Source organism: Ammodytes marinus (assembly GCF_949987685.1).
Source record: "Ammodytes marinus genome assembly, chromosome: 4".
Lineage (NCBI taxonomy): Eukaryota > Metazoa > Chordata > Actinopteri > Uranoscopiformes > Ammodytidae > Ammodytes > Ammodytes marinus.
Genome location: NC_137233.1, coordinates 31,848,039 through 31,860,856, shown reverse-complemented (window position 1 = coordinate 31,860,856; position 12,818 = coordinate 31,848,039). Strand labels below are relative to the sequence as shown.

The 12,818-nt window shown below is 40.3% G+C and overlaps 1 protein-coding gene across 1 annotated transcript; it reads right to left on the bottom strand.

Moving 5' to 3' along the window:
• Positions 1–8,050: 8,050 nt before the first annotated feature.
• pdrg1 (p53 and DNA-damage regulated 1) lies at positions 8,051–12,379 on the bottom strand. The gene is made up of 6 exons (XM_080026875.1): positions 12,291–12,379; positions 11,232–11,307; positions 10,828–10,902; positions 10,596–10,676; positions 8,521–8,604; positions 8,051–8,395 (listed from the first exon to the last, which is right to left on the bottom strand). The coding sequence occupies exons 1-5, from the start codon at positions 12,372–12,374 to the stop codon at positions 8,522–8,524; spliced, it is 399 nt and encodes a 132-aa protein (XP_079883001.1). The 5' UTR covers positions 12,375–12,379; the 3' UTR covers positions 8,051–8,395; position 8,521.
• Positions 12,380–12,818: the final 439 nt, after the last annotated feature.

The following is a 12,818-nucleotide window of genomic DNA, read 5'->3' as shown; positions in this document are numbered from 1 at the left end:
TGGCGCATGGTACAATTTGAAGCTGTTACTTCCTTGTTATGGGACCCATAGAGCATGCACATTCAGTGTGTTCTTTCTCACGGAAAGCCTGGAGCACAATGTTGGCACGTTTCTTGCTTGTACCAGAGGTCAAAATATCACGTTCCCGAGCGCAATCGTCTTGTTTAGCTGAAATTGTAATATTAACTGTCGAAAATGAAGCAATGTTCATTTGCTTATAAAATCAAGCAAACTAATATTCATATGCTTTTTAAAATTTCAATTCTAGGAAGACTCTTTTGATGTCAAAGCAAAAGCCTAAATGGCATCTAAATAAATAACTGTATTGGTTTAATAAAACATTTTTGTGTCTTTGACTATTAAAAGGTCTTGGAACTTTCAATATCTGGCTGTTACTTACAATTTACTGCATGTTATCAAATCAAAGTATACAATTAAGAAAAAGACAAAAACAGATTTTGATTTTAGAGTTTCAGTGAACTAAAAACACTGCAATTTTACATGAATAACTGATTTAATAAATATCTATTTACAATAAATAAATATTTGTGAGTCAGGTAGGTCTTTATTACCCGGGGTCATCTGAGGGCCAACTCCAAGGAGGTGTGCAGCGACCTCCTCCTGGAAACACTCATGGCTCATCAGGACTCTCTCCTGCTGCAGGATGTCAACCAGATGCTAAAAGCTTCTCCTGGTTCTCCAATGGCGGTTGCTGTTGTGTTGTCTTCCGCACTGACACCATGTTCCACACTTTCTTGGCTTGTCCATGACTTTACAACATGAATAATTATTTAAATGAATTATAATATCATGAATAGCAATGTTGCAGCTAAAGCAGAGGAGTCAACAGCACTGCATCAGATGAAGGAGACAATACACAGATTGTTGTTAATCGGCAAAGGAGGCTTGATGCTTTCCTGGCAGGCCACAGAAGAGAAAGGCTGAAGAGAAGTGTTCCACAGACATACATGTTGAGGTCAAGTAAGCGTTTGCTCAGTGTTATAGAGTTAGAGTTATATAAGTTATCCATAAACATTCTGTAACCATGACCTGCCAGGCAATAAATAAGGTCAACTGTGTCTTATATGGTAGCTCTGTGTCACAATCACAAAGGATATAGGACTTTATGCCATATTTGAAGGGATTTAAGGGATTGTACTAGGGTTGCTCAGTGGCACCCGGGAAAATTAGTACAGGAAATAGCGACGGGTCCCGTCTTCACGTTTTTTTTTGTTGGTTGGTGGATAATTTCCATTAATATTAATCTAACTCAAAATACATATAAGGACCATAATGTCCTTTTCTGACAGGATTCAATTGATGTGCAAACAACACTTGACACCCAGGGAGGTGTGCAGGTCCTGGACCGAGTTGAAACTTGTGAAGTAGTTGTCACAGAGGACAACAGAAAGGCATGGCTGTGTTATATCATCATGTTGTATCAAAGAGGGGACAGATTTTGTAAAATTGGTCTCTGGACTCTGATTCCACAGCTGATTATCATTTAAATGAGTGAACCAGCGTAACAGCTGGAATCTCTTCTTTGGCACGATAGCAGCATTCACATCGAAACGTGACTCATAGTGCCAATAGTCCTCCAGTCATCGGAAGGTGAAAACACCCAGTCTTGATCGGATCCCCCAACTCTTTGATCATGTCTCCCAAACTGATACAAAAAAAACGTTTTCAGGGCTTCTCAATCAGCAAATTAAATGAATTGTTCTCCCTCAAAAGGGCAGTCTCTACACTTGAAGCACCCCAAACCGTCAATCATGCCATCGTCTTCTGCACATGTCTGATGGAACCAGTCTTTGCAGATCTCACACTTCACCCACTCCACTGTCTTCTTGGGTTCCTCTGCCACTCTGTATCTGAATCAGATGTCATCCCCCTCTGCTTGTGTTTGGCTCGTTACAAGATATGAAAAGGAAGGTGGTTTGGAGGGCATCCTTTTCTGGTCCCTTTGCCTGATGGGAATGGAGAGCAGATCATAGAAGTACACAGAAGTGGGAAACTCTTCCCTTTGCACTACTCTGTTTGGTGGGACAAATGCTTCTTCCTACTCTGCCCCAACCCTCTCTGTCAGCAAAGGGGATGGAGACTCTTCTGGAGCAAGTGGCATTTCTGTTGTCAGGCCTGACTCAAACACACTGGACTGCAGGGCCATTACATTAACAGGGAACATACCTGCACCGCTGAAAGCATCCTGTGATGTTTGGACAGTAGCTGATCTTGACCGGGCCCAGAGAAGGACTATGACTTCTGGAGCTTACCTCGCCCTGTCGGAGGGGCTACCTATCAGCATGAGATGCTACTGAGGCTGAGCTGGTGTGTTTTGTGAAAAAGAAGTGTGTTGGTGTGAGACTGTTAGAAACATTGACAGTTGGGAGTCAGATGTTAGAGTCACTGCATGAGTTCAAGCATCATATAGGCCTATATATCACCCCCCCATTTTACCACTTACCATACTACCATTCTGTCTGTCTGTCTTTTAAAGACAGGTTGAGGAAACTTAAAAAAGAGATGTATTTCCACGTCTTTCTCTCACCTCCTTCACCACCTCTTCTTATTCTGTATCCTCTTTTCCACAGTTTCTTGTACTCTTCTTCTGCAAAAACAAATCACAATTTGGTCTTATAATATGATAGGGTGTTGCGTATAGCTTATTATCAACCATTTGTATGATTACAAAAGCCAATCTTATCCTGTCACTGTGCCTGGCATAGAGAACATATACAAACGGCTATCAGTTAGCATTGTGTTAGGTGTTATTTCGTTACTGTCTCCAAAGATCCATCCCATCTTTTTCACAATGTCTAATTTGTAAACGAGCATTTCATGATATACTAAAAGTTTCATAGATGACTTAAAACACATTTTTGATACGTTTACTTTGCACTTAATAACACACTTAATAAACGTAAATGTTCATTGTTATTTAATGACTTGTATAACTGAACATTATTATAAAGCGTTACCCTTGTGTTTTATTTGCACTATTTTGATGAGGGCTTAAAGTTAAGAGACAAAAGCAGAAATTGAGAAAACAAAGAACTGCTGTTTGAGCCAGTGACCTCATAAGGTCAGTGCTGGTGTCATACCATCCCACACACTGTTTTTTTAAACTCTGTAGGTTTTTTCTGACCCTCTATGGAAAGGTTATAGCTTGTGTCAGACAGCCCTGACATTATAATTGACCACGCAAACATTTTGTGTGACCATTTATTTCCAGTGTTTTGAGTGCTTCAAATTCCTTCTCACGTCTATCAACTTGAGATGGCAGCCCCAAAGTCAATATGAAGAGTATGGCCCAAAGAGAGCTGAGCAAAAGGTCTTTTTAAAGTCTCTGGGGTAATTCAATGTGTGCAGACACTGAGGTGAAATTACAACTTGCTTCCTTGCAATTTCACCTGTCATGCAATGAGGTTAGCAATTTTTTTTAAATGTTTCGGTAGCTATCAGGCATCTGAAAGATGTTCCTAAACTGAGGCTGGGGATTTCAAAATGGTTGAATAAAGCATCTGGCTAAGAGTTCATATTTCAGGGCGCTCGTGGCAAAGTGGGTAAGAGTCTGTAGCAGTCTGTCTAATAAAGCATAAATGCCAAAAAAAATCTTTAAACAAAGTTAATATGTCACAGTGTTCCATGCTTGTTTTTTGCTGTGGTATTATTAACTTCCATCGTGCTGACACTGTATACCTCTTCTCAACTAGCCTTTACATTGAAGGCTATCTCTGCACTACTGCACTAACACAGAGATGACTGTGTTAACAAGAACTGCCCGCCCACAGTTACAGAGAAAGGGATATTATAGTAGGGCTGCAGAGCATGGGCACTATGGGATAAGGTGTGGGATTTAATCTTCAAGCCGGTTAATTCAATATCCCTCAGTACCCTGCCTATATGTTTAGTTTAAGGTTGTGCACAGGCTGCGGTGCCGCCTGGGATTGGTGGCCCCACCACTGCCCAGACATGCATGTAACTTTCTGCCTCAATTGGAATTCACAATTTCATGGAATACTGATACCATCTAGGAAAAATGGGCTTAAGGCCATCTTTAACATACCTTGGCCATATGACTTGAAGGTATCATTTTAACTGTCTGTTATTAATACAGGCCGAGTAAGTAAATGCTTCAAACTGTCATCCAATACAGATGTTTATGTTTCATATAATCATCACTATGTGGAAAAATATTTATTGAACTTTTATTTCAAAGCAGCGGCCCTGCATTTTCCTAAGCAAAACTATCTCGGATTATTGCTTTCACTTATGTGTGTCTCGCCTGCAAAATACACTCACTGGCCACTTTATTTGGTACACCTTGCTAGTACCGGATTGGACCTCTTTTGGCCTTTCAAACTGCCTTCATTCTTCGTGGCATACTTTCAACATGGTGTTGGAAACATTCCTCAGAGGTTTTTGTCCATATTGACATGATAGCATCACACAGTTGTTGCAGATCTGGCAGCTGCACATCCATGATGCAAATCTCTTTTTCCACCACATCCCAAAGGGGCTCTATTGGGTTGAGATCTGGTGACTGTGCAGGCTATTGGAGTACAGTCAACTCATTGTCATGTTCAAGAAACCAGTTTGAGATGATTTGAGCTTTGTGACATGGTGCATTATCCTGCTGGAAGTAGCCATAAGAAGATGGGTACACTGTGGTCATAAAGGGATGGACGTGGTCAGCAACAATACTCAGGTTGGCTGTGGCGTAGAAAATATCCCCCACACCATTACACCAATACCAGCAGCCTAAACTGCTGATACAAGGCAGGATGGATCCAAAATCACTTAAACCCCCTTTCTTCCCCATTCTGTTGCCTGGTATGAACTCCAACAAGTTGTCCTGTCCAGGTCTACATGCCTAAATGCATTGAGTTGCTGCCATGTGATTGGCTGATTAGTTATATGTGTAAACAAGAAATTGAACATATGTACCTAATAATAAAGTGGCTGGTGAGTGTATATCAATAAAGCTACGGCACAACACACATTTGGCCTTCAATACCACTCAGCTGACAAAGCCACTAATAATAGCAATTAGGCTTTTTATAGATTGATTTTTCATTCCGCTTGCGTGTGACTCATTTTGCTCTCCTCTAGTTGAGACAAACAACAGCGCTGTACTGTGATACTCAATCATCAGTTGGAGTAAGTCGAAACTTAGTCGTTTTGCAGGTGGCAGATAAATATGTCAGTGTTGTCACTTTTTTAAATACAGCGAACCGGTGCGTGTCTTTGTTTGGTATAATTATCTAACCATTTTGAGACGGTCAGCAGCTTCCCATCCTTTGACTCATTCACCACTCAGAGTTGGTTTCAAGTCTCAGAGCAGTTTGGCACGCAAGAAGAGTCATAGAGAGTGAACAACAACAATCAACTCACACACACACACACACAAACAAAAATACCTTCGATGTGTTTCTCTCCCCCTTTCCCCCATGGCCAGAGGCTATTCTTCATGTCTTCTCATGCTCCATTGCGAGTCAGACCGAGGAATTTACACTGCAATACACCTATTAACAATGTATTCAGAGCAGCAAACAGGTAGTTTATCACTCCTATTGTGACTAAGGGTGTACGATGTGTGTCTCATTCAAAGAAAAAGTTAAACAGAGATGACAATTCATACTAAAAGCAGAGTGTAAAGGTGGAGTCGGTGATTCTGGAGAATGCTTGTCAAAATCACTTTTTGATCAAATCAGTGAATATATCCTCAAAATATGGTACCTGTCTGTACTATTTGACTGTGTGTGTGTGTGTGTGTGGGGGTCCAGTGTTAATACACAACCTAGGCTTTGTAAACGGGCATGTAAACAAAGGGGGACCTACATGTCCATTTATAGAGCCTATAGGCTTTGTATTAACACTGTTTCTTTCCCAGCACGCACACAGTACGGACAGGTAGCGGATCGTGAGGAGATATTCACTGAACAAAAGTTATTTTGACAACAAGCGTTCTCCAGAATCACCGATTCCACCTTTAACTGTGGAATATTAAATAAACAAACATTAAACTCATTTACTCATAGACAAGATGCCAAGTAAAGGACCTGAAAATGTCAGGCCACGTTGGAGAGGGAAGAGTAAATAAAATAAAACTATTTGCACACACTATCTTAATGGCAGAAATGGGTTTATAAATAGCAATGATTCGGTATTGGACTTTCATCAGGCAAACCTGATAAAGGTCTAGTACCAAAACGTAGCTTTTAGCTAACGTTGGAGTTCACCTTTTTTTTTTTTTTTTATAAGGTACATTTTCATGCAATCATTTTATTTTTGTGTGCAGATTTTCAAAAGGACATTCATCATAAGAGCTTTTGTCCTGCAATATAAATAGGCCAAATATGAAAGGGTGCAAAGGAAACTTATTGGTGGAAATGTAGAAACACAACTCTTATTAGAAGCTTCTTAGATCCATGCTTGTAAAAAAGCAGCACAGAAGGGTCATCTTTTATAGGTGGAAGGACTGAAAGCTGATTGAACTTTTGTGCCAAGACCTTTCAACAAGGTTCATCAGAGATTTATGATACACAGTAAATCATTTCTATCAGCTGTAGATGGATGTTTTCCTTTAGCTTAAAGGTAGGGCTGTCAAGCGATTAAAAAAATCTATCTAATTAATTACAGGCTCTGTGATTAATTAATCTAAATTAATCGCATAATTTTATGACACTTTTATACCTGTTTATAAACAGCTGTATAGCCTGCTACAGTTTGTTTATCTCTCTCTCGCTCTCCGTCTTTCGTAACTTCTGTCTCCACAACAGACAGCGCTGCACTGCCACAGATGCCTATGCCGATTCATTCACCATCGTCGTACTCATAGGCAAAAATATTGACACACACACACACAGGGCGGGTGTCCGTTTACGCGGGAGTTGAGACAGCTAGCAAACAAAATTGAGACACACGGAGGAAGATTGAGAGATACTGTTTTGAACCTATATTGTTGCCCCAACTAAATCAATAATGCACAGACACTGCGGAGAATAAAGTAAGATGTCTTCCTACCTTCATGCTTATTTGCCCGAAGCATCCCATAAACCGTCCATAGAGCCCTCGGCCCCGCCCTTTCCCCTGCTTCTCTCTTTACTTTTCTCCCTTTCACCCGTGCGGGCCATGTAAGCAAGCTACAGGTGCAGCTCAGTGCAGCTGCGCACCACTTTTGCACCAGGTCAAAGGGCATTATAGAAGTGCGATTAATCTGCGTTAATTTTTTTTAATCGCGTTAATTATTCTGTGATTAATTAATCGAAATTAACGCGTTAATTTGACAGCCCTACTTAAAAATTAATCCAAAACATCTGTGTAAAACAGTCAATCAAGTGGATCCTGGTTTCATTTAGCATGTCTAAGCAACTGAGTAAAACTGGAACACCAATGGGTTGGAGGCCTATTTTGAAGCTGTTTAAGGCACTTTCCCTGCGTTCCAAATCACATAGGCCCTACTTTTTCTTTTTACTACACAGCATACTAAAGTACAGAAGCGTTTTAGGGCCTCAGGAGAGAAAATAAAATCAGATAAGGAAGAAAATGTCAAGAATGAAGATGAATACTGTAAAATACTATTGGAGTTAGTGGGGCATCTAAGTATTTTCAGCATACTACAATTGACATGCATGTATTAGGACATCCGAAATCTTTTTCTGGCATACTAAATAGTAGGGAAGTATGGTTATTGGAACGCAGGGAAAGTGAATCATGACTTTGTCCTTCTGCTGTACACTTGTACTGCCTCCTTGTGGCCAGTCTCCCACTACATGGCCCGAGTTCCCACTCCAAACTAAAGGCCTACTGGAGTCAAACTGTTGTACCGTCCAATTCCACATAGCAATGGACATTCATATTTTTTTTTGAAAGAGTTTTAGTTTTAGGTTTTTAATAAAATCTCTTTAAACAACTTGCATGTAATCTGTATTGCTCTGGTTGTCAGTCCTATTGTTTATGAGATTATACCAACCAAAGTTAGCTCTCCAGCTCTGTATGCATGGCAACAACGCTAGAAATGAGTCCAAATATGCAAGAAACATTTTTAAAAGATGTTTCTTTATTTTGAGAAGTCGAAATGATATGAAGAATATAATGTTCCCATGATGACAACCGACGGACAATAAAAAAAAAACATTTTGTTGTTAGTATGTTTTCTCATACATTTATTTGAAATGTCTAGAATTTGAAAACTTGCCGTGTGTGTGACTAGCAGTGAACAACCCCTACCCCTGCTAGTTGTAATGGTGAGGCCAGCAGCTACTGAGCACAACAGCCATAGAACCAGCTATAGATTGACAAATAAAAAAAAACAAGACAAATGCTAAATGAAAGGCAGTGGCTAAGACTCCAAACTAACGTGCTACTGCATCTGGACAGCTCACCGAGATGGCTTCAACATGTTGGAGGGACAGTGGGAGGAAAGAAGGAATGACTTATTACACTTTCTGCCTTAAATTTTGCTTTTGTAAAATGTAATATCTTGAGACAATATTTTTTATTTCAATATTTACATACGTCATCTCTTTATAAGGCTGTTTATAGCTTTGATTTCATCAGAGGACAGGGGAGAAAGATTGTAGCCTCTCAGCTCCGGTTTCCCTGTAAACAAAGAGAAAAACACATCATGGTGGCCTTACAGAACACAGCCTTAACTTCAGCTATCATGTCCCAAGTAAATATTAACAGGTATATAGAGGCCTTAATCACATACGTGACGCTGTAATTCGTGTCGGGAACATTAGAGGGCAATATATGCCTAGTTTCCACCGAGTAGAGCGGGTCGGGTCGGAGCGGCTCAGAGCGGGACAGCTCGCTTTCAACAATCTGGGAGTTGTTTCCACCGCCGACCCTTACTGGTAGGGTGGGGTTTAGGCTGGACTGCGATAGCCGCCGCCAGAATATGGGTCAAAGTATGGGGCTTGCTATGTGGTCAAGCCAGCGGTCTCTTGTTTTTGCTTGGCCAAACCGGACGCTTTATTCCCCCGGTGTCTTGAGTGTATTACGCCGGTAAAACCATGCACAGAGACGGCTCGGTGCAGTCAGTGAGCGAACAGCGCTGGCCGCGGCAGCTATGTAACTATGGTGACATCGTAGCAGCGGGACCCAGTGTAGCCTTTTACCTTTTATAGGTCCGTGAGTGTAGCCCACTGATATGATTATTTAATGAAGAGGAAAAACACCACACAATAAACAGTGCTGCGCCAACATTTTCGCTACACACATCTCTTCACTCTTGCCGAGGTGAAGACACACGGCGATTTAATGCGGAAATGATTCTTTCGACCCATCAACGGACGGCAGTGTGTAGCTCCGCCTTTTCGGCACCCTTTCAGGCGGCTGGTACCCCAACGGAGGAGTTCCGAAATTAGGAGCGGCTCAGAGCGGTTAGGTGCGCTTATATCCGTACCCTACCCAACTTTTGCCAAATGAAAAGCCAAACTACCCGGACCGAATCGCTCCGATCCGACCCTCTCTACTCGGTGGAAACGAGGCAATAGTTTCCCTGTGTTTCAATTCCCATACTTCCCTACTATTTAGTATGCCAAAAAAAAGATTTGGGATGTCCCAATACATGCACGTCAATTGTAGTATGCTGAAAATACATAAATGCCCAACTAACTCCAATAGCATTTTGGAGCATTCGTCTTTATTCCTGATATTTCACAACATAATGAAATAAAATCCTCCTTATCTGATTTTTTTCTCTCCTGTGGCCCTTAACATCTTCTGTACTATGTAGCGTAGTAAAAAGAAAGAGTATGTGATTTAGAACGCAGGGTTTGTTTTATCTCGTGTAGTGTGACAGTGGAGGACAACTATGACACCTCACGATGTTCTGAGAGAGACTAGCGTGTTAGATTATTTGGTAACACTTTATAATAACTATCCGTTGTAACTCGTTAATAGATCATTAGTAAACTCTTAAATAATGATTATTAATGATTTGTTAAGTGTTTGTTAGCAGTTTGTTAAGGATTTATAACAATGGTAGATAGTTAATAGCTTAATAATTGAATCAGTTCATCTGGGAGGTAATCCGAGATACCGACGAGGCTGAAATAGGCTATAGACTATACACAGTGCATGGGCAACTGAGGGCAGCCCCATTTTCAAATATTTTTAAATAAACTCAATACACACTGTGCATGCCATGGACTTGAACGTGACGTGATCAGTTAATCTCGGATTACCTCCCAGATGAACTGATTCAATTATTAAGCTATTAACTATCTACCATTGTTATAAATCCTTAACAAACTGCAAACAAACACTTAACAAATCATTAATAATCATTAATTAAGAGTTTACTAATGATCTATTAACGAGTTACAACGGATAGTTATTATAAAGTGTTACCGATTATTTGTTAACCTCCCACGACGACTTGCTCTGTTTCCATGATGTAAACCAACAGGAGCAAAGCAGACAGCGCTCTGAGGCCAAAAACCATTGTCAACAACACGGCCAAAGAAAAAAGGCTAGGGAAGTTGCCAGCTTCTGTCGCTCACAAAGTCACAGACAACCATCAACATACCACTTTTATAGCGCTATTGTATTTCATAAAACTCATCCCTAATGATTTTGCATACCTTGTATCACATTGAGATGGTTGACTTTTGCTTTCAGTGCTTTGCGAAGGTCATTTATCTCCTTGTCCAGCTGCTCTTGGTCTACAGGTAAAGAAAAATAAAGAGCAAAAAGAATTTAGGATGAGCTCATACGTAGCAACAGTGTGTACAAGACAACTATTCATAGAGATGTAGAGGGGACATCTTCCCAATTCATTTAGTTTTGATCAACTGATTTTTTATTTTTTTTTACCTTTCTGAATCATCTCCGTTGTCTTCGATTTGGGAAATTTGATGAACATGTTTCCAAAGCAAACCTTCACTTTCTCTGCAAACAACAAGCAATGCATAAAATCATATCAGACGCCAGCAAAACACATGTACACCCGACTCATAAGTATCAACATACTAAACTGTTGAATCCACAGTGAAATCATCTCAGCCAATACTTGTAATATGATATTACTGTTTTTAATGTGTGAGGCGAGATGTGGAGTAACAGCTGAGTGACACAGAACACACATTGCCAAGCCCAAGGGTGCGTTTCAATCCCCCATACTTCCCTGCTATTTAGTATGGTAGAAAGAGATTTAGGATGTCCCAATTCACGTGGTCAGATGCAGCATGCTAAAAAAATACCCAGATGTTCTCACTCACCTGAATCAGGCATTTCATTTTTCAGTGCGTTCAAGGCCTCTCTGTTCTTGTTTCTCTTTGTGTCCAGGTCCACTATCTGAAATGCCAACAGACAGTTACATTTTCATTAAAGGTGCATTGTGTAACTTTGGGTGTGTCAATGAAGTGAGCATGTTCTATTCTCATAACTGAATAAATAAACTTTCCTCACATGAAAATGTGATCCCTGGAACACTGTTTGAAGTTAGAAGGCTACCGGACAATTGACTGTTTCACTGTTGTTGTTTAAAGCAGCAGGGCCTACAGTTTGGTTTACAGTCATATTCTAGGCTTTAGGGCTTACATTTGTTTTCAGGTGCCTTAAATTATATATTTTTTATGATGCTAGAATGATTCAACAACAAAAATCCCATGTACACTAAATGAACTGCATGCTCTGCAAATGTAATAAAATAATAAATATAAACTAAAAACTCACTTGAAACTGCATAGTGCAACTTTAACGGATGAGAAAGGGGGAAAACAAGTGAAAGTAATTGTCTAACTATTTGGATTGATGAGAAAAACGTAACCATAGAGTCGTTAATATCAGATTGTAGTCATACACAAGATAACATACAGAGACCCTTTTTTTAGCTCACATCCTGCTATGTTGTTTTCTCATAGTTGTATGCCCCTCACCAATTTACACTAAATAATACCCCATAAGGTCAAAGAGAAAAATAGGAATGGAGATTCTACTATCTTATTAAGCAGCTAAGGATTGTATTTAGGGCATAGTTGCCTCCCCAATGTTTGATTTTTCTTCTTGTCAGTTAACGTAATTTTGAAGTCTTGTCAGCAGAGCTACCAATGCATTACTCCCAAAGAGTTCAGTTCATTTCACTCAAATAGACACAATAATCTGGTAATGTAACTATAAGGGCTGGCAATGGATGGACATATAAAGAAAGGGGCTGGCTAGCGTGGAGCCAGTTGGCTTAGCTGCTAACTTTGTCACCTAATGTCCCGTTAGCGGCGATATCGCCGCGCTCTGCATTTTATAAACAGCTGACTGTATCCAAGTTCATATTTAGTCACCTGTTGTTTCGTGGTGAGAACATCCTCGGCTGCCTCCTCGACTTCTGTCAAATACTCCAAAACACGCTGGGACACAGCGTCCATGGCGGCGGTGTGGCTACAAAAATACGTCCGGCCCGAAACAATGCCTGGAAGCGGAACGGATCATCCATGTGCCGCATGATAATAATTCCCCACAAACGGTCCAGAGCCATCCAGATGTCATACACAACTAGGTACACTCAAAATATGTTATGTTCTTCTGTACACCTCCCAGTCCCCTATGAGTGTCTTCCATTTCTTCTGGTGAAAGCTTTTATTTGGATTTGTTAGAACAAATTTGTGCTCCACGTAGATTTATGGTTTAGAAATGTAGGCTATCATTTTATTTATACCACATTATCTAAGGAGTATAACCCAGTGAAACTAGCCTAGCCTACTATAGGCCTATATAACTAAATAACCTTGTTTGATATCACCAAGTTTATCTTTAGATTTGTTTGCCCTCTATTTTAGCAATTTAGTCGCCTTTATTTCTTATCATTTCAA